The sequence below is a fragment of the Haemaphysalis longicornis genome, unplaced genomic scaffold (genome assembly GCF_048455015.1).
Source record: "Haemaphysalis longicornis isolate Haplotype H1 unplaced genomic scaffold, Haemaphysalis longicornis Haplotype H1 scaffold_7, whole genome shotgun sequence".
In the NCBI taxonomy this organism is placed as follows: domain Eukaryota; kingdom Metazoa; phylum Arthropoda; class Arachnida; order Ixodida; family Ixodidae; genus Haemaphysalis; species Haemaphysalis longicornis.
This window is the reverse complement of record NW_027526422.1, coordinates 137,986,661-138,006,145: the sequence shown is the minus strand read 5'-3', so window position 1 is coordinate 138,006,145 and position 19,485 is coordinate 137,986,661. Positions and strand designations below refer to the sequence as shown.

Below are 19,485 nucleotides of genomic sequence, written 5' to 3'. Positions count from 1 at the left end.
GCCCTGTTCATGTCTTTTTTAAATCACGTGGGCCAAATTAGTGCTACCGTCATTGCCAATACTTCTATTACAATATAGGAAGCCGCCCATCCATCTTCTAGAGACTGGCCTAACACTGCAGTGTTTTAGGAAGACTTGGACGGTTCGGGACGCAATAAGAGATGACCCTACCCCCAGAGCAATCAATAAAAGAGATGACTTTATTGTGAATAAAAGTTATCAACGATAGTTCTTGGGTGCTAAATAGAGTATTGAATTTGAGGTAAGGAAGGGTTGATTGAGATGTGCAGCACTTTTTCACTGTTAGTACAATGCAAAGTATGGTTGGTACTACAGACATGCATTCCACAAGGCTGTGGTGATTTAAGCAACTATCCGGCAATATATAGTCACTGATTAATCCATTTTATTCTCACAAAGAACCACATCGCGCACATCCACGAATCAACAAAGACGGAAGGACTCATGAATGCACAAATTTGGGGGCAGTGTTTTTCGCATGAATAAAAAAACGAATGATTGGTGTCGGTGGAAGCACAGTTCTTGAACGAAATGCCCGCATCGGTGCTCTAAATTTGCAGTGTGAGCATCTCTTAATGGGTACTCCTGCTCTTGCATGCATTTAGCAGACACTCAGAAATGTGTGGAAACACCTTGAATAAAGAGTGGCAGTTCGTCGATCATGTTACTGCACATAAATACAAGGGTTAAAAAAGAGCCCCATCCGCCATCCATGTTTGCTGACACTCGGGGTTTGCTTGCTTCCATCATGGGCATCATAAGACATCACCTTCTCGTGTACTCGTTCCATGAGGCCATCAAGAGACGTTGTGCAAGCGTGCTCAGTGAAAACTTCGCTAACAGCCGACAGAAACCACGATCCTATTTGCTTGTTCTTCAGTGCGACGTAGCCTGGAATCGTGGCGTAGGCGATGTACATGTCCGACACACCAGGCATCCGCTTGCTTGGTCGCCTCGAAGTCATCCGGGAGTCCTCGTCTGCTCCGTGGGAGGTGTCCGATGTCTCTCGCACTTCGTCAATTCCGTTGTCCCACTGGTCTGCAACCAAACACGTCATAGTAAAAAGAGTAGAAAAGGTAGGTGGACATTGCATGCAATATATTTTTTAAGACACAGGAAAAAATAAATGTATCTCTGAGCGACGTGATATCTTGGTTACACTGATACAGAATCACAACAAACTGCTTTCAACTGATGCGCCTTGCCTCGGCACGAACTTTGCAGTTGGAAACAAGTTAGCAATAAAATCCAATTATAGTGTGCGGTAGCTGACAAGTTTTGTTGTGGTGACTTGCACTCACCTGGCCGTTACCTACTCAATCGCAGTCTGTACTCCAGTTGGGGACTGTACAAAACTTCATTAGCAGCAACGTGCGCTTGTTTTTTCGGATATTTTTAATTGACGCAACCGAAATGTGTAATCGAAAATGTTGAACACCCGACACACATGCATGCAGCTTCCGTTTAAAAGATAAAATATCGCTTTGATCATTATCCCATCTGACCTATAGCCTGGTACCCCCAGATATTTCTTAAAGTCATAATTTTTTTTCACACAGCCGTTAACATAAAAACAGGGCGCACCACAAATTTCAAGGCAAAATAACAACTTTGCGGAGGAAATCTTAGTTCAGCTTCTAAAAGGCCGGTTATCGTTTTAATAACGGAGTTGCGGCGTTGACTATCTGGGCACTACAAGCACAGAAGTTATTCTGAGAGATAGAGAGACTTGCCGGAACAATTTTCTGACACCGCTATACTTGAAATGCTGGTACATCCAGCCTTTCGTTGCAGAGGTGCCGGCTTGAAAGCGTGTGGCTGCTGAGTATCGGTCCGTTTGCGATACAAGGCGAGCATGTCCGCGTCTCAAGTGTTAAATATGTTGTGGCAGGGCTAAGCGTTCTAAAGACGGCAGTTTTTCTTTGACTACGTAAACCCGACATTTCGGGTCCGTCTGTCTGTCTGTCTGTCTGTCTGTCTGTCTGTCTGTCTGTCTGTCTGTCTGTGTCTGTCTGTCTGTCTGTCTGTCTGTCTGTCTGTCTGTCTGTCTGTCTGTCTGTCTCTCTGTCTGTCTGTCTGTCTGTGTCTGTCTGTCTGTCTGTCTGTCGGTCGGTCGGTCGGTCGGTCGGTCGGTCGGTCTGTGTGTCTGACTTGTACGAGACGTTTATATACGCAAGAACGTTTCTGACAACTAAGGCTCATCAACATACTTCATCCTTGTAAACATTTTTTCTAAAAACCTTAGGCATACTTGATGCACAAGTTCAATGTATAAATGGTACCTGCAGTTCTGTTTAAATTTGAAAGAGAACTACGTGATTTTTGCTCTAACAAATAGAAAAAAATTCGCCGCGTATCTGTTCCTGTCGTTGCAAATATCAACGAAAAAATATAATCTTCAGGCGCCCCTGCCAAGTAAATCCCTCCATTCACGTGCCCGCTCACGTCTTCTGCAGTTCCTCTCCCGTCACGTTCCTCCAAAGATACACATTCTAGAGCTGTACTCCACTCAATTTACATTTACCGCGTTCCACGGTTCCAGGCCGGGTGCCTCGATCCTAGCGCTGCCGTACGGCTGAGACACGAGTGAATTAAGGCACCTTACTTTTCGTTTATAGAGCCACGTTGCCCTGCTACACGTTCGTACCAAACGGAAGATGGAACCTACCTAGTGGAACATTTCGTTACTGTTGCCGTTTCAATTTTAAACTCCGCCAGGAGCTATAGTGGCGAGGGCGACAGCAGGCGAAAGTGTGAATTTTTTTCTGCAGTGTATGTAGTATTGCATTTGCTACAGCAATTATCAAGCAACCCGGCATTAAAAGAACACTGCAAATGTCACTTGCGTATTGATTTTTTAAATAATATTTGCGTGATGTTTTGTTCTTGTCCAACAATAGTGACCGGTATGAACATTGCCACCGGAAGTAGACGTTGAGATTTGGCTTTGGGTATACAAACCTGTTGGGCAGATTCTTCTAGAATTTGGCCGGGCGGTTGAATCATGTGATAGATATAGAGACAAACAAACCAAAATGTTTGGGTTCAAGAAGCCCAAGAAAGGCTATCGTCTTTTAAAGACGCATTGACGATAACCTTTTACCAACAAAACACAAGAATTGGGGCAGCTTGCAGTAGTGGAGCAAGGATGGAGGAACATCTAACATGTCGGTCCCTCGCCCTTCGTCTACGACACGACTGTTGCACTTGACATTGATTTCAGAACTTATCGGTGAAAGTTCTCCATTGCTTGTAGGCCCTGGTCGTTTTGTCCGCAGGATTGCACTTTTCTCCCAAACTGGACCACATCAGCACGCGCTAAAGCACGTAGCCACTGGATTCGCGAACTTGGCATCTTTAGCGGGAACTCGGCGTCTGTGCTCCCAACTTGAGATGCCGACGCACGTGAACTTGCAAATAGAAGATCACGTGAGAGATCACGCCACGAACATTTGGCACAGTGTTCTCGAAGCTTGAGCTGGCCGACGCCGGGCGCACCTCACGAAGGCCGCGCTCACGTACGCTTGGTAGTTTTTCTGATATTTTTGGCGAGCTCCTGGCGTGGCGCAAACACAGGCGCAAACCTGTACGACGCCGGGAGCTCCTCATGAGGCCAACGCTCACCTGCGCACAGCTGGGCTACGTTTTCTGGTAACGCTCGACGGCGCAGCGTAAAACATTTGACTCTCGCTTTAATAGCAAGGACGGAATCCATACTGACCTCCGCGGCATGCCTGAATGAAGAAAAGCTTGGGTTTCCCTTGAAGGGCGCGGCAATTGCAGTTGTTGAAAAGACCGTAGACGTCAGGCTCGAGATGCACCTCCTCTCCATCACTTCCATAGATTGTACCTTCCTTCCCATGGGACATCAGTATCACAACGAGGCAGTCTGCGTCCTTCTGAGATTCCTCTTTTGAGACGCCCTCCAGGATAGCTTTCATGTCCTGCGTTTTGTGGTGAATAGGAATAGTCAACACCGGTGGTTATTGATAAATTTAGTGTGGGGAAGCTTTCTGACTTTATACCCACTTTAAACCAGTTGTGCTCGTGGTAGGCCGTGAATGTGGCCCTGCAATTGAGGGAGGTGAAGGAAGTGGAAGGCAGTCCAGGGAACTGCAGTGAGGCAAGCGTCATGGAGGCGGACAATTTGAACTTCGAATGTAGGGGGGAGGAGCATAGGAGGGCTGTATGAAGGGAAGTAAAGATATAAGGGAGAAGTTGAACAAATGGGGGTTAGCTGGGGCCTTTTTTCGCCAATTCGCATTTTTTCACGCTTTGTTTATTTCATGCTATCGAAAAACAACCACGACGTACCTTCTTATTTAAAATTACTCGGACACTATCGGTTCGGGGTAAAGTTTTGCCTCAAATACGGCTGAAGTATCTTTCCCATGAAATGATGGGGAGATGTATAACTTCGGCCAAAATAATTAGTAGTTTGACATGGTTCAGCCTGTATAAACTTGTTTGTGGTAAAAAGACAGACAGACAGACAGACAGACAGACAAACAGACAGACAGACAGACAGACACACTAAATGTTTTGTGTCCAAGTACCCAAGAAAGACGATTGTCTTCAAAAGGAAAATAAACACGCAAAAAGAAGCATTAGAGTACCTTTTCCCTTTAGCATTTCCTACGTTATCGGCTTGTAAAAAAAGCGTCCCCGAAAACCTTGGGAAAAGCCTCGCCTAGCAAAACGCGTCTCTCGCGCGGCTTTTGATATTACGCTGTTTTCCTTGATACCTCCTTTTACTGGGCGTCGGCTGGTTTACGCGTGAAAAAAGTGGATATCAGTCACTTTATCAGCGCTTGGATCACTCTAGCAGATTGATAGTTAAGAAGAGAGGGAATGACGAGGATGCGATCTCACCCAGAAAGAATTATGACCGACAGTGCCATGGTCATCGTCCGAGAAGTAACCTTGTAAAATGCTCATACGCCGCAGCACGCGAACATAAAGACTCAAGGGCATGAGCGCAGTCATGGAAGCAAACATACCTGACGTACTGGAACGGGGCAACGCTCGCGAAAATCACGTACTGGCTTACTCTTCTCCTGCCTAGTATTATTATTGGCGAGAGCAACGTTCGGCCCCCTCTTATCTTCGTTATAGTTATCGCGGTGCGGGTTCTGGTTTAATAGGGTGCGTCCGTCGATCTTCTACGCCACCTGCCCCGGTTGACGGTGGTGACATTTTCTAGCGTGTGCCTAAATAGCGTAGCTGAAACCTTCGGCAGCAGCGGATTCCGTGTTCCCACGGAAAATCTAAGGACGTCGCCGTAATGCATTTACACATTGATTCGGTGTACAGAACAGAAAAACAGCAGCAAAGCCGAAAGATCGGTGTTTATAAATAAACAAACGTTCCCGGTTCTAAAGAACCGGGAACGTTTTGATATTACGAGACGACAGTGAGAAACATTCTCTTACCATGGCTGAGAGGTTGGATTCGATGGTGACCTCGAAGTGGAACTGGGTGAAGAGGGCATGCATGCGATCTACATCGAGTTCGGATCCCTCCCTACTCTCTGAATGGCTGTCGAAATGGACGTTGTTCAGGATGATGCACCGGCCTCGTGGGTTCCGTGTCATTGAATAGATCTGAAGACGACAAAAAAAGGGAAAATTAGCGAAATATTTAAATCCAGTTTTTGCTTGTTCAATCGAATCCCTGACACAAAAATTGCTACAGAAACGCCGTGCATGCACTAATAATGCGTGAATATAGACTCCAATCACCCTCCTGCTCACCGATCGTTTTTATGTCAGCATTGCTGGGAAGACATTTCGCGAGAGGCGACAAAAGCACATGTGAAATTATTAAGCCCTAGAACGTTTCGCTAAATATCTTCATCACAGAATGCATCCTCTTGTAGCGCTACACACCGACCCCCTTGAAGGTCAGCTTTACACAGAAAGCAAACTTTTCCTCAAGACTCCATGCACCGCTATTAGCCACAATACTCTCACGTCGGGTTTACTAATTAACACAACCGCGCTTTTCGTGGCGGCATTTTTCAGGGTCAGTGTAACGAGTCTCATTTCTTCTATGTTCAACCTTAACTTCCTCGGAAAAAGCACGTGCGTGCGACTAGTATTGCTCTGAGAAAGAGGCGGGGCTAATGCGTGCAGCACGTACGCACCTGTGCATGTGCAGGACTTTAAAGCACTAGCCGTCCAGGTAGCAAAGCATGGCAGACTTTAGGTGCGCTCGCACAACCTTTGTTAAATAGGAGGAGAACATATAGGGCGATTATCGCGTGAAAATTGCTGAAACACTGATGATGTAGTCATTGATTAAGACAAGGCTGAAATAACAATTTTCGAAGTGGATTCATTAGGTGCAGTGTACTTATGGAATGATAACCATGTTTATCCAGACGATGTGACACATAGCAAGGTGTGGGTCTGCAAAATTTCTCATGTGTCGTCTGCTATTCACAAAGATCTGGCAGCACATTACAATGTGTTGGACACCTCATAGCTCTGCAAATGACGACCGCACAGTCGATCGCCGGAGGTCATATATCCTAATCGCGGAGCAGTAGCCTTCACTGGTGACGCTGGTGGCGCTGGTGACTCTGTAACCTTCGCTGGTGACGCCCGTGACGCTCCTTCCTGCGCGGCCCCATATTTAAAATACATTCGAATATCATTTACAATGCAGCGAAACTTTCAGCCCGTGGAGGCGTTTAGGCAGCACGCGTAACCCTTCGCACGCCGGCTCGCTCACGCGCGCACCCAAATGGCCAATGCTGGCCGCCGTGCGCGCTCAGAGAAAGAAAAAAAAATGTTGGCGCCGGTGAACTGTTGCGCATGCGTAAGGAGGGGCGGAAACGCTGACGGTGTGGAAAGAAACAAACGCTGAGGCAAAGGTAAGGCCCACGCAGCAGCACCCTGCCGCTAGGATCGCCCCAATTTCGGAAACCGAAACTAGCCGAAGTCGCCGACCACTGGCTTTGAGTGCATGCCGCGCATCCTGGCGACGAGCCGCGTATGTGCAGTACGAACACGTTACGAGAGTTCGTATCCATCCTTGGTATAGGACGACCATCGTTCGGCGTGTGAGTGTTTTGGTTTGTTTTCCTCGCGTGTTCGGCGCCCGCTCACACCAGCGTCGCTCTGCTAAGCAAAAACGGCGGATGCACCGATATACCTTCATTTTTTAAGTGCGAATGCACTTCTTAGGCGAGCCTGAAGCCTCCGCCGCCGTCCGCATAGCAACAGCTGCGGGTGCGCGCGCTCCTCGTCTTCCTTGGCAACGGGGGGAGATGGGCGCGCGCTGCCTGGCCGCTGACATGGCACATACCCACGTGGGGGATTGGCCAGGAATCTCCTCGTCTTCCTTGGCAACGGGGGGAGATGGGCGCGCGCTGCCTGGCCGCTGACATGGCACATACCCACGTGGGGGATTGGCCAGGAATCGGGCGTGAGAAGGGCTAATGCACCCGCTTAAAGGAGTACTGAAACGAAATTTCAAAGCTGAGATCCGCTCTAGCAATCAAGTACAACGACAACACAAATAGGTTTCTGTGCATGGCACATACCCACGTGGGGGATTGGCCAGGAATCGGGCGTGAGAAGGGCTAAAGCACCCGCTTAAAGGAGGGTATTAGTCGAGCGCGCGCCGTCGTCGAGAGCGGTCGCTGGTCCTGCATCTCGATAACGATGATGGCGGACCGGGCAACGGTACCAGCAATAACGAGTGAAATATCTTTCTTTGTAGTTGTGTGCGTGTGTGTGATCTCTCGACTACTCATTAAGATCACGATATCCACCGTAATCGCGCAATCAACAACCGTGCATTCGCACTTACACACTCTCCCCCTCGGGGAAGTGCGAGGGACTTTTTTTTATTTCGTTCTCAGCACCCAGCAGATGATGGAAAGACGATGGTCTTTCGATTTCCAGCTTGGTCATGAAATCTAGTAACTTGTTCCAACTGCGCATGCGCGGCCCGTCACCAGGAGGCGCATCATGTACAGAAAGCCGCGCGTTCCGTTGTCCGTTTTTCAAGTATCCCGATAGTATACGTTTAAATTTCCCGCCGGCACAACAAACATGTCGTTAGTCAGGGAATGACGCCTACAACTGCTCGTGATTGCCCCCCCCCTTTTCCTTCCACTCTAAACTCGCACCTCATAAACCGGTAACCGGTTATGTGCGCGTTCTTAGAAGTGAAAGGTACCGCCAGAATTGTCGTGGTGAAAGACGTTCAGGCTGAACAAAAAATATTGGCTCACGTCGACGTTGCTGTTCACCTTGGAGAGATTCCCTGGTAATTGGTGAGCTGGAACTTGCGGTGGAAACAGCGGCAGCAGCGCTTTTCTGTAGTTTTCGCACCCATTTGCACTCCTGCTGCGCAAACGCTCCTTTGATTCCCTCTGCTCTTCCTCCGAGCGTGCGACACGCGTCTGTCCATAGGGAGTTGAAAGCTCTAAGGGTTCGAGCTCTAGTGGACAGACATGTGGTTGTCTATTTCCGTCCCGCGTCGTCGGTGTATCACTGACTTTGTAACGCACCAACCGAAACTTAAACCGCTCGACCTTTGACGGTAGCTGGTAGGTCGCATTGAGCCACGAGACTTCCACGTTTAAATTTCCCGCCAGCACAACGCACATGTCATCGGTAGTACCACGACGACTAGCTCTGCATGCACGTCCCCTGCTTCCCCTCCCCCAACCAGTGCGCGCATAATTCGGCAGCAACTTGGGATGGGCGCGTGCGGACGTGAAATACACGGCCGAAAATGCCGCGCGGAAAGCCTTTCGTGCTGAAAAAAAAAAATATGGGCTCACGTAGCATTCAAAGCGGGCAAGTTGGTCTTTTAACGCATGATAAGGGCGCTACCGCCTTTATCAGCCGATTGCGGAACTTATTGAAAATGCATGGGTGTGGGCGAAGGGAATGACAATTGTGAAAGCGGTGGCGGTGGTGGCGAGAAGGATCCCCGCAGCGGCGCCGAATAAATCGGCTTCACCGGGATGAAAACGGGAGGGGGGTTGATAAAGGTATCGTTCTTCCCTGTAAAATGGTCTATAATTGCCACCTGAAAACAGTCTGGTGGTCGAGCCAATGTTCTACACTAGGTGTATATTACAACGCATTCGGTGAAAATCAGATCACTACCTCATAACCCCTGGCACTAATATGGGACGGACGCCACTGTCACTGCACGCCCAAACCCTCAAGCCGAGCTCATCCCCAAGGCGTAAGCAACACAACAAAACATTTTTCGGGGGGCGCTGCTGCGGAAACAATTCTTGGGCTGCATTGGTCTCACTCAGAATTATGATGTCCTGCGGATTGTACGACTTGATGTTCCTCGAAGCGGCCGCAGTGGTAATACACTACGTTTCGGTCGGGTACGCTACCTGGTATAGAGCCCTAACCACACGGACGCGAAATCACGTGTCGCGCGAGCGTCGGCGTCGTTCGGAGGCAACGCGCGGACCCGCAGGAGAGGGCAAGTAACCGCATGAGACCGTCGGTCGAAGTCGCGCGCCAGTCGCTGCGTCGGCGGGCGTTGCTGGACACGTATGCTATCCTATTAAAGTCGTTTATGAGCAGTTATTCTCGATTCTTGAACTGCAATTATCAAGACCCTAGCTTTAGTCAAACAAAAAAATCACTTGGCATCTTTGTTCATCTCTAAATGTTGGCGGGTGAATATTGAAATCCTGCGAAATGTATCTAGAGTACGCATGGTCAAATCTGAACAAAATAAGATAGGGTGATAAATGAAGACGCACTTCGCACAACTGCTTTATTTGGTACTTGATTTAACCTTCACATTATGTACTGACGGCACGTTCATGAATTCAAAGTGTAAGCAAAACAAATTTCAGGGCTGCCTTGATACTGAGGTTACCGTCGAACGTCATTTGTAGGTTAAAAGGCAAGGTACTCTGGAACCCTTTCTGTACGCTGTACAAAAAAACTGACAAAACCCTCATCGTAAAAAAAGACATGGAGGCTTTGCCAGGATTCGAACCGCGAACTTTCAAAACAGAAGTCGGGCACTCAACCGCTCGACCACGCCATGAGAGGAGGCGGCCTCGAAGAATTCGGTATACTAACCGAGGCTGCCCTCGAATATTGTCGGGTGTGCTTTGTTTTTGGTCGCATTTGAGAGGTTTGATCAGTGGTAACGCTTGTTTCTTGCGGACAGATCTTGAAGCCGAGTACAATAATGCTAATGCTACAAACGATGTAACCACAGCTCCCTTATGTGAGTCAAGAAAAGCTATCACACATCCCCGGTCTTTCCTGCGCAACCCAAGGAAGCCACGAATGGAATGCAATGCGCCTCTAGAATTCTGGCGTTGATAACGCTTGCTCGTCACGCACCGATCTTGAAGACAAGCCACATTATGCTAATACTGCAAATGATGTAGCCAGAGCTCTATTATTTAACTCACACACAGCTATCGCATATCTCCGACCTCCCCGATGAAAGCCGAGCAAGCGTACACGAAGGAATGAGCGCTTTAGAACAGAAATAGCATGCAATTTGTCTCAAGGTAACCGATTACCGCAAGTTGAAAAGAAATTTATTGCTTTCTGCTGAAAGGGATGCCCCCAAACCACGAGAAGGAGAGGAAACCCGAATGCTGCCTAGCGCTTTACGATGCTCTATTGCGCTGCGTTGACGCCGATATCTGGCGAGCATAGACATCGGCGTCGCTGGAGGGGCAGCTCGCCTCGCCATGCTTTTTTGGCGACGCGCGCTGCCACGCGCCCATGCGGGACGACGTCGGCGCGTGAAAACGCCGGAAGTACGCTGCATGTGGTTGGGCCCTAATTGTTCACCTCAGGAAATCAGATAGGTGAAGTGACGTACGCCGCTGAACTATCCCCTCGGTGCTGACGGACAAAATTATCTGTGAATATTTGATCGTGGTTCTCGTAGGTTTTTTTACCTGTTCAAGCACCCAGAATCAACCTGCTTCCACTGGGGTATTCCTTTACTCGAAGGGGAGGAATGCCCAGCTGACACTGAAGGCACCTCATCAGACCATGACGGCATTAAGGTGCATTTTTTTTTCTGAACGCTAAGACTTTAAGAGCACTGTGTGCATGAGAGGTAGTCCTTGTGCGAATCCATCTAATATTTGCTCTTCACTATTAGTGTGCCCTAGACGCATTATCTGTGTGAGCAACTCCTGCGACCCCAGCAAGCGGAGTGTCGAAGACTGGTTCTCCCGTATAACCTCCTGATTTGCCGCTACCTAAGCAACTCCAACCGCTGTGCTTATCCGCCATTTGTCAATCATTTTGAAGTGTTCAAAGTGAGATTCTTAAGGTTAATTCAGAACCAGCTGAAACATAACGTGAGTCAAAAATCAGAGCTCAGTGGAACCTAATCACTGTTTACTTATGATTGGCCCCCTTAGACACAGTAATTGTCCTCAAAATGTTCGCATGATGAATCAGAGTGGATACAGACGTGTCCACTTCCCGTGACCAGAACAGTTGGGTGTCAAGGGTGACCGCAAGGAATCTCACCTGAGCGGCTTGACAGATAACTAGTCCTTCCAGTGTTAAGTTCAGACGGGTGAACCATCGCGGAATTCCAAAAAAATAACAAAGCATCACTTCTCGGGTGAGAGCATCAGGCCGGCTAAGGACAGATATGTATGCTGTTACGATGCTGTTGCGCAACCTGGCTTCAGCGCTGGGGGAACCGTCAAAAACCTGCTGTCGGTCTTCCCTAATCGATGTTCGACGAACCGGCGTGTCCACAACCGCTAACTATGCGGCTGCTAGAAAATAACCCTTTCGGTGACCTCGGGGCCCCTCAAGCGCCAACCGGCCAGCGGCGGTGCTGAAAATAGCATTCCTTGGCGCCCCGCAGTACAAGCTTCGGCAGCGTGCCTGCGCATCATTGTCATGCTCTTTCTGTGGCGTATTTCACGACGCTGGAGACGTCTTCAACGAGCTTTTTGACGAATCGTTCGAAAGAGGAATGCAAGACGTCTTACCGGTGGTGCAACATCGCCAGGGTAAAAGGGGGCTCCGACCTACGACGGAATGCCACGGCGGGGGCAACCTGTCTGTCATGTGTGTGTGTGTGTGTGTGTGTGCGTGCGGGCGTGCGTGCGTGCACGCGTGCGCGTGTGCGTGTGCGTGTGTCCGTGTGTGTGTGTGTGCATGCGTGCGTGCGTGTGTGTGCGTGCGTGTGTGTGTGTGCGTGTGTGTGTGTGTGTGTGTGCGTGTGTGTGCGTGTGTGTGTGTGTGTGTGCGCGTGCGTGGGGGCGCTACTATCAGTTCCATGAATTTCGTGATTGGTGCGTCCTGACGTCAGCCGAGAAAAAGGGGGAAGGGAAACGGACTCAACGCTCCTATTTAATCTCTCTCGCGCTTGAGCGCACTGCCCGTTCTCTGATACCGAGATGTAGTTCTCTTCTTCAACTTTGTCATCATGACTGCCCCGGTATTACACCAACCTGGGTCCACTTCGACCACGCTACCCTGGTTCGCAACAATGCACGGTGTGAACACTCCGTTGTAATCAATGACAGCCGATTTTGTTGATAGCCAGACAACTACACGCAGACATCTTCAGCGTCCGGAAATACGTGTGCTGGTTGCTGACTCTGTTTTATTGATTGAGGTGCCAAGTCGTTGGAACATTGAAATGTAAACGACACAACATAGTAGCCTGAGGTACATTTATTGAGACGCTTGTTTATTCGCTCAGCTTACTCACCAACCTTATTTCCATGCGCCCCTCTGTGAGACACTCTCAAGCAAAGATCAGTAGATTTCGTAACACTTTCCACTGTGCGTAGTTTGTCCATTATTGGTCGTATCAAGACTCAATCCTAATGTTGAAAAAGTCGGAAAACATGTTGCAGTAGTTGACAGTCCACGCACTAAGTAATGTTCGACATGTCTGATAAGGTCGCGAACGCCATCGTTGGCACCTGACAATAAAAACCTGGCACTGACCAAGAATATTTATAAACCAAAAAAGACGTTTCGGCTCCCATGCGGGTGCCTTGTTTACAATAAAAGTGGGGGCGAATGTGATCCGGTCATGTTTGCTTCAAGATGTGACGTACGCAACGTGCGTACACGTGTGGGAAGTTGCCGTCATTGCAATTAAGCGTGTGCTTCGTAGTCTAAGCGTCTCAGTGGTCTAAGGCACTTAAGCGTTGCAGCCATCTAGTCATTCTGGATTGTAGCAGTTTCGATGTTCGACCCACATGGTAATCCTTGAAAAACAGGATTCCGTATCAACTTCTCCGGCCAGTATGTGAAGGAAAAACGCTCTATGAGGACACCACAGTTCAATCCTTTGCAGTCTTAAGGGTCAGCGCCTACTCAGGCGGAAAGAAACGGCAGCCATACCGCTAACGCTGTTGAAGTATCGCAGGAAAGCGGCAGACGCCGCCGCTGTGGCCTAGCTTTGGTACGGCAGAAAGAAAGCGTAGAGGAGCGTCTCTCGAAGGGTGAGACAGCGGCACCCAGCATCCTGATTTGCTAGCTCAGCGCTACACCACCGCGTTACACAAGCGCCGATGCGGAAACAATTCGGCATGTAAGCTTAGTGATTCCCATTTCTACTAAGTTAAACTTGTTTATTTAGCAAGTTTGATTATGTCAAGAAAACTGAGGGAACTCTTATAATCGCTACTGCTCCTTTCGCCTTTAGCAATACCTGCTGTTTAGCAGAACCAGTTGCTCCTTTCGCCTTTAGCAATACCTCTTAAGCCACAACCGAATTGGTAGTCATCAATTTAGAAAACGGAGTCCCATTCTTGGCACGTCGTTTGCAAAAGGTAGCGTTTCTCTAGCGTCAAGATGGCTGTACGTGGTCTCTACATTTTATTTTCCTGCCCTGCAAACGAATGCTTAGCGTATCTTTGCCGTATGACCACTTAATTCAATCGGGTCCGGGTTTCCCAGGAGGTACTGTCGAACAAGTTAGTGAAGCCGTACGAAGGAGGCGCGTAATGGAAGCAAAGCTGCGGCAGAAGAGACCCAAAAAAACTGTCGTTAAGCAGATGACAAAGCCGACGGAATAGTTCCCGCCGTCGCGGTCACCGGCGCGCAAGGAACGCTGGGTAATACCACGCGTTCGACGCGCCATCTACACTGTTCTGCGCGAGTGAAAACCACCCTCCCCTCTTCAGCCGCGTTAGGAGTCTCTTGTCTCGCACTCCGCAAAAAAAAAAAAAGCCGTTGGCTGGTAGAAGTACAGAGCTTTGCTTTAAATACATATCTGTATTACAAAGTATGATGACGTCATTATATCTTCAGTTACAATTTTTGAGCGAAGGTGTTCCGAACGTGTACCTGATCGCCTTGATTGTCCTGTTGTAAAGCTATTACTGCTCTGTACAATATTTGCTTTTAGCCACGCTCTGCGTAAGAGACGCAAAACACTGAAATACAATACCGCGACTCATTCATACAACCCTCTTCATCAGACTACGTCCACACAAATGAAACATGCCAATACATTTTCAGCTTGTGAACCTCTTAATCGAAGGGCTTGTAGAGCTTATATAACTCGCGCATAAAACAAGCCTCAACTTAGGCCCTGTCTTGAGCTCTTTAGCTGGCACGACTCGCAACTTGAAGGAACACCCTGAGGGTCCTCGAACCTGCACCTTAAAGAAGCCATGAAGACAAAATACATGTTGAGTGTATTAGAAAGACCGCTTAGTCCCGATAACATTGATACCAATATCATCGCAATTTTCGAAAAAATAACGGAGATATTAAAGAAAACGTGTGAAGCAGTCGCGATCCCCTAGCCAATTCCCGCAACTTGTCTATGACGTCACAGAACCTTGTTTGTGCGATTGGCGGCCGCCTAACTCACCTGTCGCGACCGCACGTGACTGGACGTCTGTAATAGGGCCTCTAGTTCCATTTGGCCGCATCACTTGAATGCTAACCTGCAGTTAACGCACTAAAAATTATGTGTTATTGTTGGCCCGTATGACGTCATTCATGCTCATAACACATCACTGTGGCGCAAAATTTGAAAGTTGTTAAATATTTCTGGCTTTTGTTTCGTTAAAACAACATCGTTTGTGGCTGTAATGGAGCTGAGTGAGATAGTGCATCCAAGTTCTTTCAAATTAATTGAAGTTGTATGTTATCTTCATGGCTCATTTAAGCGAACACCGAACCCCTATTAGACAGTATATACTTTTATTATCGAAACAAAAGGGGATTGTTGATGGCGTAGGGTGACTACACAGTCGAGCTATCCAGAAACGTCTGCAAAGCCATTTATCTTGAATTGGGTTTTGGTCTTTCTTAATCCCCAAAACTCACTGTGGTTAACACCTTACAGTGGCTACTCAAGGCTGGAACGTAGTTGTTGATTCAGATAAGCATCATGCAACTTGGGAAAAGGTATCGGAAAACGGAGGCATACAGATTTGAATGAAGTTCTGAAAAGTTTGCGGAATATCGGCAACACTATCCGGTGCATTGTAGTATAAAAATATCTTTAGCTTTTTTGGCCTCAGAGACGGCATAGACTAAATAATGTTTTGTTTGACCAGAAAGGCCGCACATAGCTCTTGCCCTTCCTGTTAAACAGGAAAAGATTCTTAGACCCGCCGCGCTGGCTCAGTGGCTAAGGGGTTGTGCTGCTGAGCACGAGGTGGGGGTTCGATTCCCGCCCGTGGCGGCCGCTTTTCTGATGGAGGCGGAAAGCGAAAACGCCGGTGTGTAATAGATTTCGGAGCACTTTAAAGATCCTCAGGTGGTCAAAATTAATCCGGAGCCCTCCACTACGGCGCGCCTCATCGCCTGCGTTTCGTCGGCGCGTTAAACCCTACAATCAATCAATGAGGAAGAGATTCTTAAAAATTTCTCGTTAGGTACTTAAAATTTTCATTTGTGCCTCTTTTGTGTAACTTGCATTTTATTCACACAGAGACCTCTTTACAAGGGTAATTCGCAAAGCCTTCCGACGGTGACCAATAGCATACTTTTACAAATTATGACGAGGATGAACAGTTAGTTCCTTACTAGGTACTGTAACTGTCGTGCTTCATACTCATTTCGCCACACTGCAACCACTGTTTGTAGTAAGTGCTCTCCCCTCCATTATAAGAAACAAAGTTTCACCTTCAAAAAAACATTTACTTGAACTAGCAGGCTGAGGCAGTGCCTGTGACTTATATATAGTGTGAAACAAGGCTTATACCCCTTCTATAGAATGCAGCCTGTTTTGTAATCTAAAGATGCTTAAGCTGGGTAATTCCTAAACAAATGTATTGAGCAGCGGTTGACACGTACGTAATGTAATATTGCCTCTAATACCAAAGCGCTGGTGAAATGAAGCAAGGAAAAAAATAAAAAAGTAGAAATAACGCGGCAGAAACCGGGAGAAGCTTCACGTGGCATTTTTGTTTCATGTTACAGCGAATCAAGAAGATACCTGACCTACTTATCAGTTGCAATATTCGTTTTCTGCGTATTCTACTTTCGGAGGGTATCTAATGTGTATTTTTATTTACTTAAAGCACTTGAGAAATGTTTCACCGCGAAGTGGAGCCCAACTATGATTGATATTGGTTGCCGGGATTGTAGAAGGGAATCTTCACTATTTGAACAAGAAACAATACAATTCCAGATTATTTTAAGTGAACCCTTTCAAAAAAATGAAAATGCAAGAACACAATATGTAGGAGTGTTGGACACACAATTGCTCCAATCTTCTATAACGAAAAAAAAGTGCATCTTCTTTATGACAACGTGAAAGGGCCCATGGCTTTCAGGAGTTCGAGGTGCCTTTCTTGCGGCTGTGTTTTGAATTTACGCGATGTAAAAGTACCTCCTATTCTGTAGACAAAACCAGAGTATAATGCGCAGCATATTCTCGCACGAGGTCAAAGGGTAATGCTCAAGTTTATTCTGTGGATCGTACCATGTTATATTTGAGCCTTATTCATTTAAAGCGACCTAAACGGTACCAATTAACATCTATTTAGTGTATAGAATAATGCATGGAATCGAGTTGACTTTAGAGAATGTGTTCGTCAAACAAAAAAAAAACATTGTTGAAAAGAACAATACAACGGCTGGGACTCAAGCCCAGGCTGTTAGAGTAAACTGATGATTGATTGTAGGGTCTAACGCGCAGACGCAACGCAGGCGATGAGGCGCGCCGTAGTGGAGGGCTCCGGATTAATTTTGACCACCCGGGGATCTTTAACGTGCGCCGAAATATCGTACACAGGGGCGTTTTGCTTTTCGCCTCCATCAGAAAAGCGGCCGCCGTGGCCGGGAATTGAACCCGCGACCTCGTGCTCAGCAGAAGAACGCCTTAGCCACTAAGTCACTGCGGCGGGTTAGAGTCAACACTGAAGACTCTTCCTCTTCATCACGGAAACCGACAAGTGGAACCCTTTAGGCAGTAGCACCAAATAAAACGTCATCCTGTGGTCTGTTCCACAGGATAAAGCTAAACCATATAATGTTGTCTGGTCCACAGTACAGGCAGTGAGAAATAGAAACACCAACTTGAAAACAAAGAGTGTTAGGCTATTCTTTGGTTCGTGCTGATATGTCTATTACCTGCCTCGGCTCCACCAACAACGGCGCTGGTGTGGCTATGGCTACAAGGTAACACCATTAAAACTTCCGCAGTGCACGTGTGAAATTACTTGATTAGTTAATTAGAGACCTTAGGGAAAAAAGACACTTACCTGAGGCATAACCATTGGCAGCCTTAGTTCACTAGCTTCAATCGTCTCGTTCTCAGGGTTTAATGTGCTGTTGGGGCCTGCAGGGGAGAATATATAACAAATCAAATAACGAGGTACTTTTTCCAAAGATAACAGTAAACTGGGCAATAGCCTTTGCGTGTGTATACAAAATAGTCTACCGATAGCATTGTTGTATAGCTGACAGAAGTTTTGCGTGCACTATAGGTATTCGCTTTGAGAAATTTTCCACATTTGCATCGAACGACATCAGTATAATCAGCAGTATTCGACGCAGTTTTCATACATTGGTGTAATTGCTATGGGCACCAAATTTCCGTCGTGCTTTTATATCCGGCACGCGAAGAGAGCGGCACGGGAAGAGAGCGTGCGTGTATGCTTGACGGGTATGTGCTCTTACAAGTTATCCACTACACCTGCCCGCTCGCAAGAACAACGAGCGAAGGAACAAATTGTTTTTTCTAGAAGGAAAAAAAAACTCATTCAATTAATGGAACGCGGCACTGCGTGCCGACTAATTCTCCGTAAATTTCGTGTGCTGGGTTAGTTAAGTTAGCAAAAAATCAGCTAAATAACAAATCAGATTTTGTAACACTTTCTCATTAATTACAAATCATTCTGCAGCGCACAACAGCCGGTTAAATGCCTCTTTCCTTCAATGCTGGTAAGCATGTATAAAAAGCATTAAGCAATTGTTCGATACCGAGAACATGTACTACAATCAACGTTTTTGAACGGCAATTGTGCTGGTTGGGGTTTTAATTACATTTGAATTCATCAGGAAGCACGCAACAAAGCAACCGCGCGCAAGAAAGCAGCGGCGCGTGTCCGTGGACAGCGCCGCGCTTGCACATCATGCCCTGCACTCTTCACCCGGCATTCACTCGTCTGCGGCTTCTACCGAATGCGCATCCGCGCTTTTTACGCACTATGTTAAAGTGTGCAGCATTATGAGCCGTCCCAGTCGTTTGCGGCAATCGGTTTTTCCTTGAGAGCCTACGCGATAACGTATGCGCAGGCTCGTATGTGGCGTCCCTACCGTGGTAACGACAGTAGCGCCACCGCAAGCAGCTGCCCCTGTCGACAGCGGCGGCTTCACTCCGGCAGGGCCTCTGAGCACACTGCTTCCAGTACCCCTATTCTAGTTCGCTATATCTAAGATAATCAGAGTTCGTTGGAGATTCGCAGCTCGCACACGATTGCGAATGGCTATGGCTCAACGGCTTGACGCGGCTTGACCAGTGTTGGCTCTGCATTGCAGAAAAGAAAAACAATGAAAAAATTTGGCCACAAAAATACTTTTTAGCCTAATTAGCAGCAAATCAAACACAACATTGTATATCAACCCAACTGTTTTTTATGAAGTGAAACTTTACGAGATCTGCTCTCATTCGGTTTTTGAATTCGAACATAACTGCATAAAGTTGACTCGTTCAACGCGCAACGAGTGTTCTGTGCGCAAACCAGAATGGCGCCGTAGTTACAGCTATTACAGTTGGTTTCTGAGCTGAGAAATCGTTTGCCTCCGGCTGCAGGCAGCGAGAATATAAATGGTATAATTAAGTTGAGGCTAATTACGATAAGTGACAAACATCATCGAGGAATATTGCTTTAACCGTACAGACGTACGATGGGCGTCAGCGGACTTTATTGATGGGACCATAGTAAACGTCCATGCACAAACGTAGCTTGGACGTCCGCCGGACCAAATTGAACGGACGTTCACGTTTCCCAGTAAAATACATCCGAAGTACGTCCTC

At 47.4% G+C, this 19,485-nt stretch overlaps 1 protein-coding gene across 1 annotated transcript; it reads right to left on the bottom strand.

Moving 5' to 3' along the window:
- Positions 1–209: 209 nt before the first annotated feature.
- On the bottom strand, positions 210–17,768 carry LOC144145179 (caspase-2-like). Its single transcript, XM_077676698.1, has 4 exons — positions 17,708–17,768; positions 5,454–5,624; positions 3,743–3,965; positions 210–1,059 (listed from the first exon to the last, which is right to left on the bottom strand). Exons 1-4 carry the CDS (start codon positions 17,720–17,722, stop codon positions 686–688), a joined length of 783 nt encoding a protein of 260 aa, XP_077532824.1. The 5' UTR covers positions 17,723–17,768; the 3' UTR covers positions 210–685.
- Between the last annotated feature and the right edge of the window lie 1,717 nt (positions 17,769–19,485).

Excerpts from the sequence above, each read along its gene's own strand:
- LOC144145179 (XM_077676698.1), bottom strand. Across the intron at positions 3,966-5,453 it reads AATCCAACCTCTCAGCCATG|GACATGAAAGCTATCCTGGA; the intron begins GTAAGAGAATGT and ends CACAAAACGCAG. Across the intron at positions 1,060-3,742 it reads CATTCAGGCATGCCGCGGAG|ACCAGTGGGACAACGGAATT; the intron begins GTCAGTATGGAT and ends GTTTGGTTGCAG.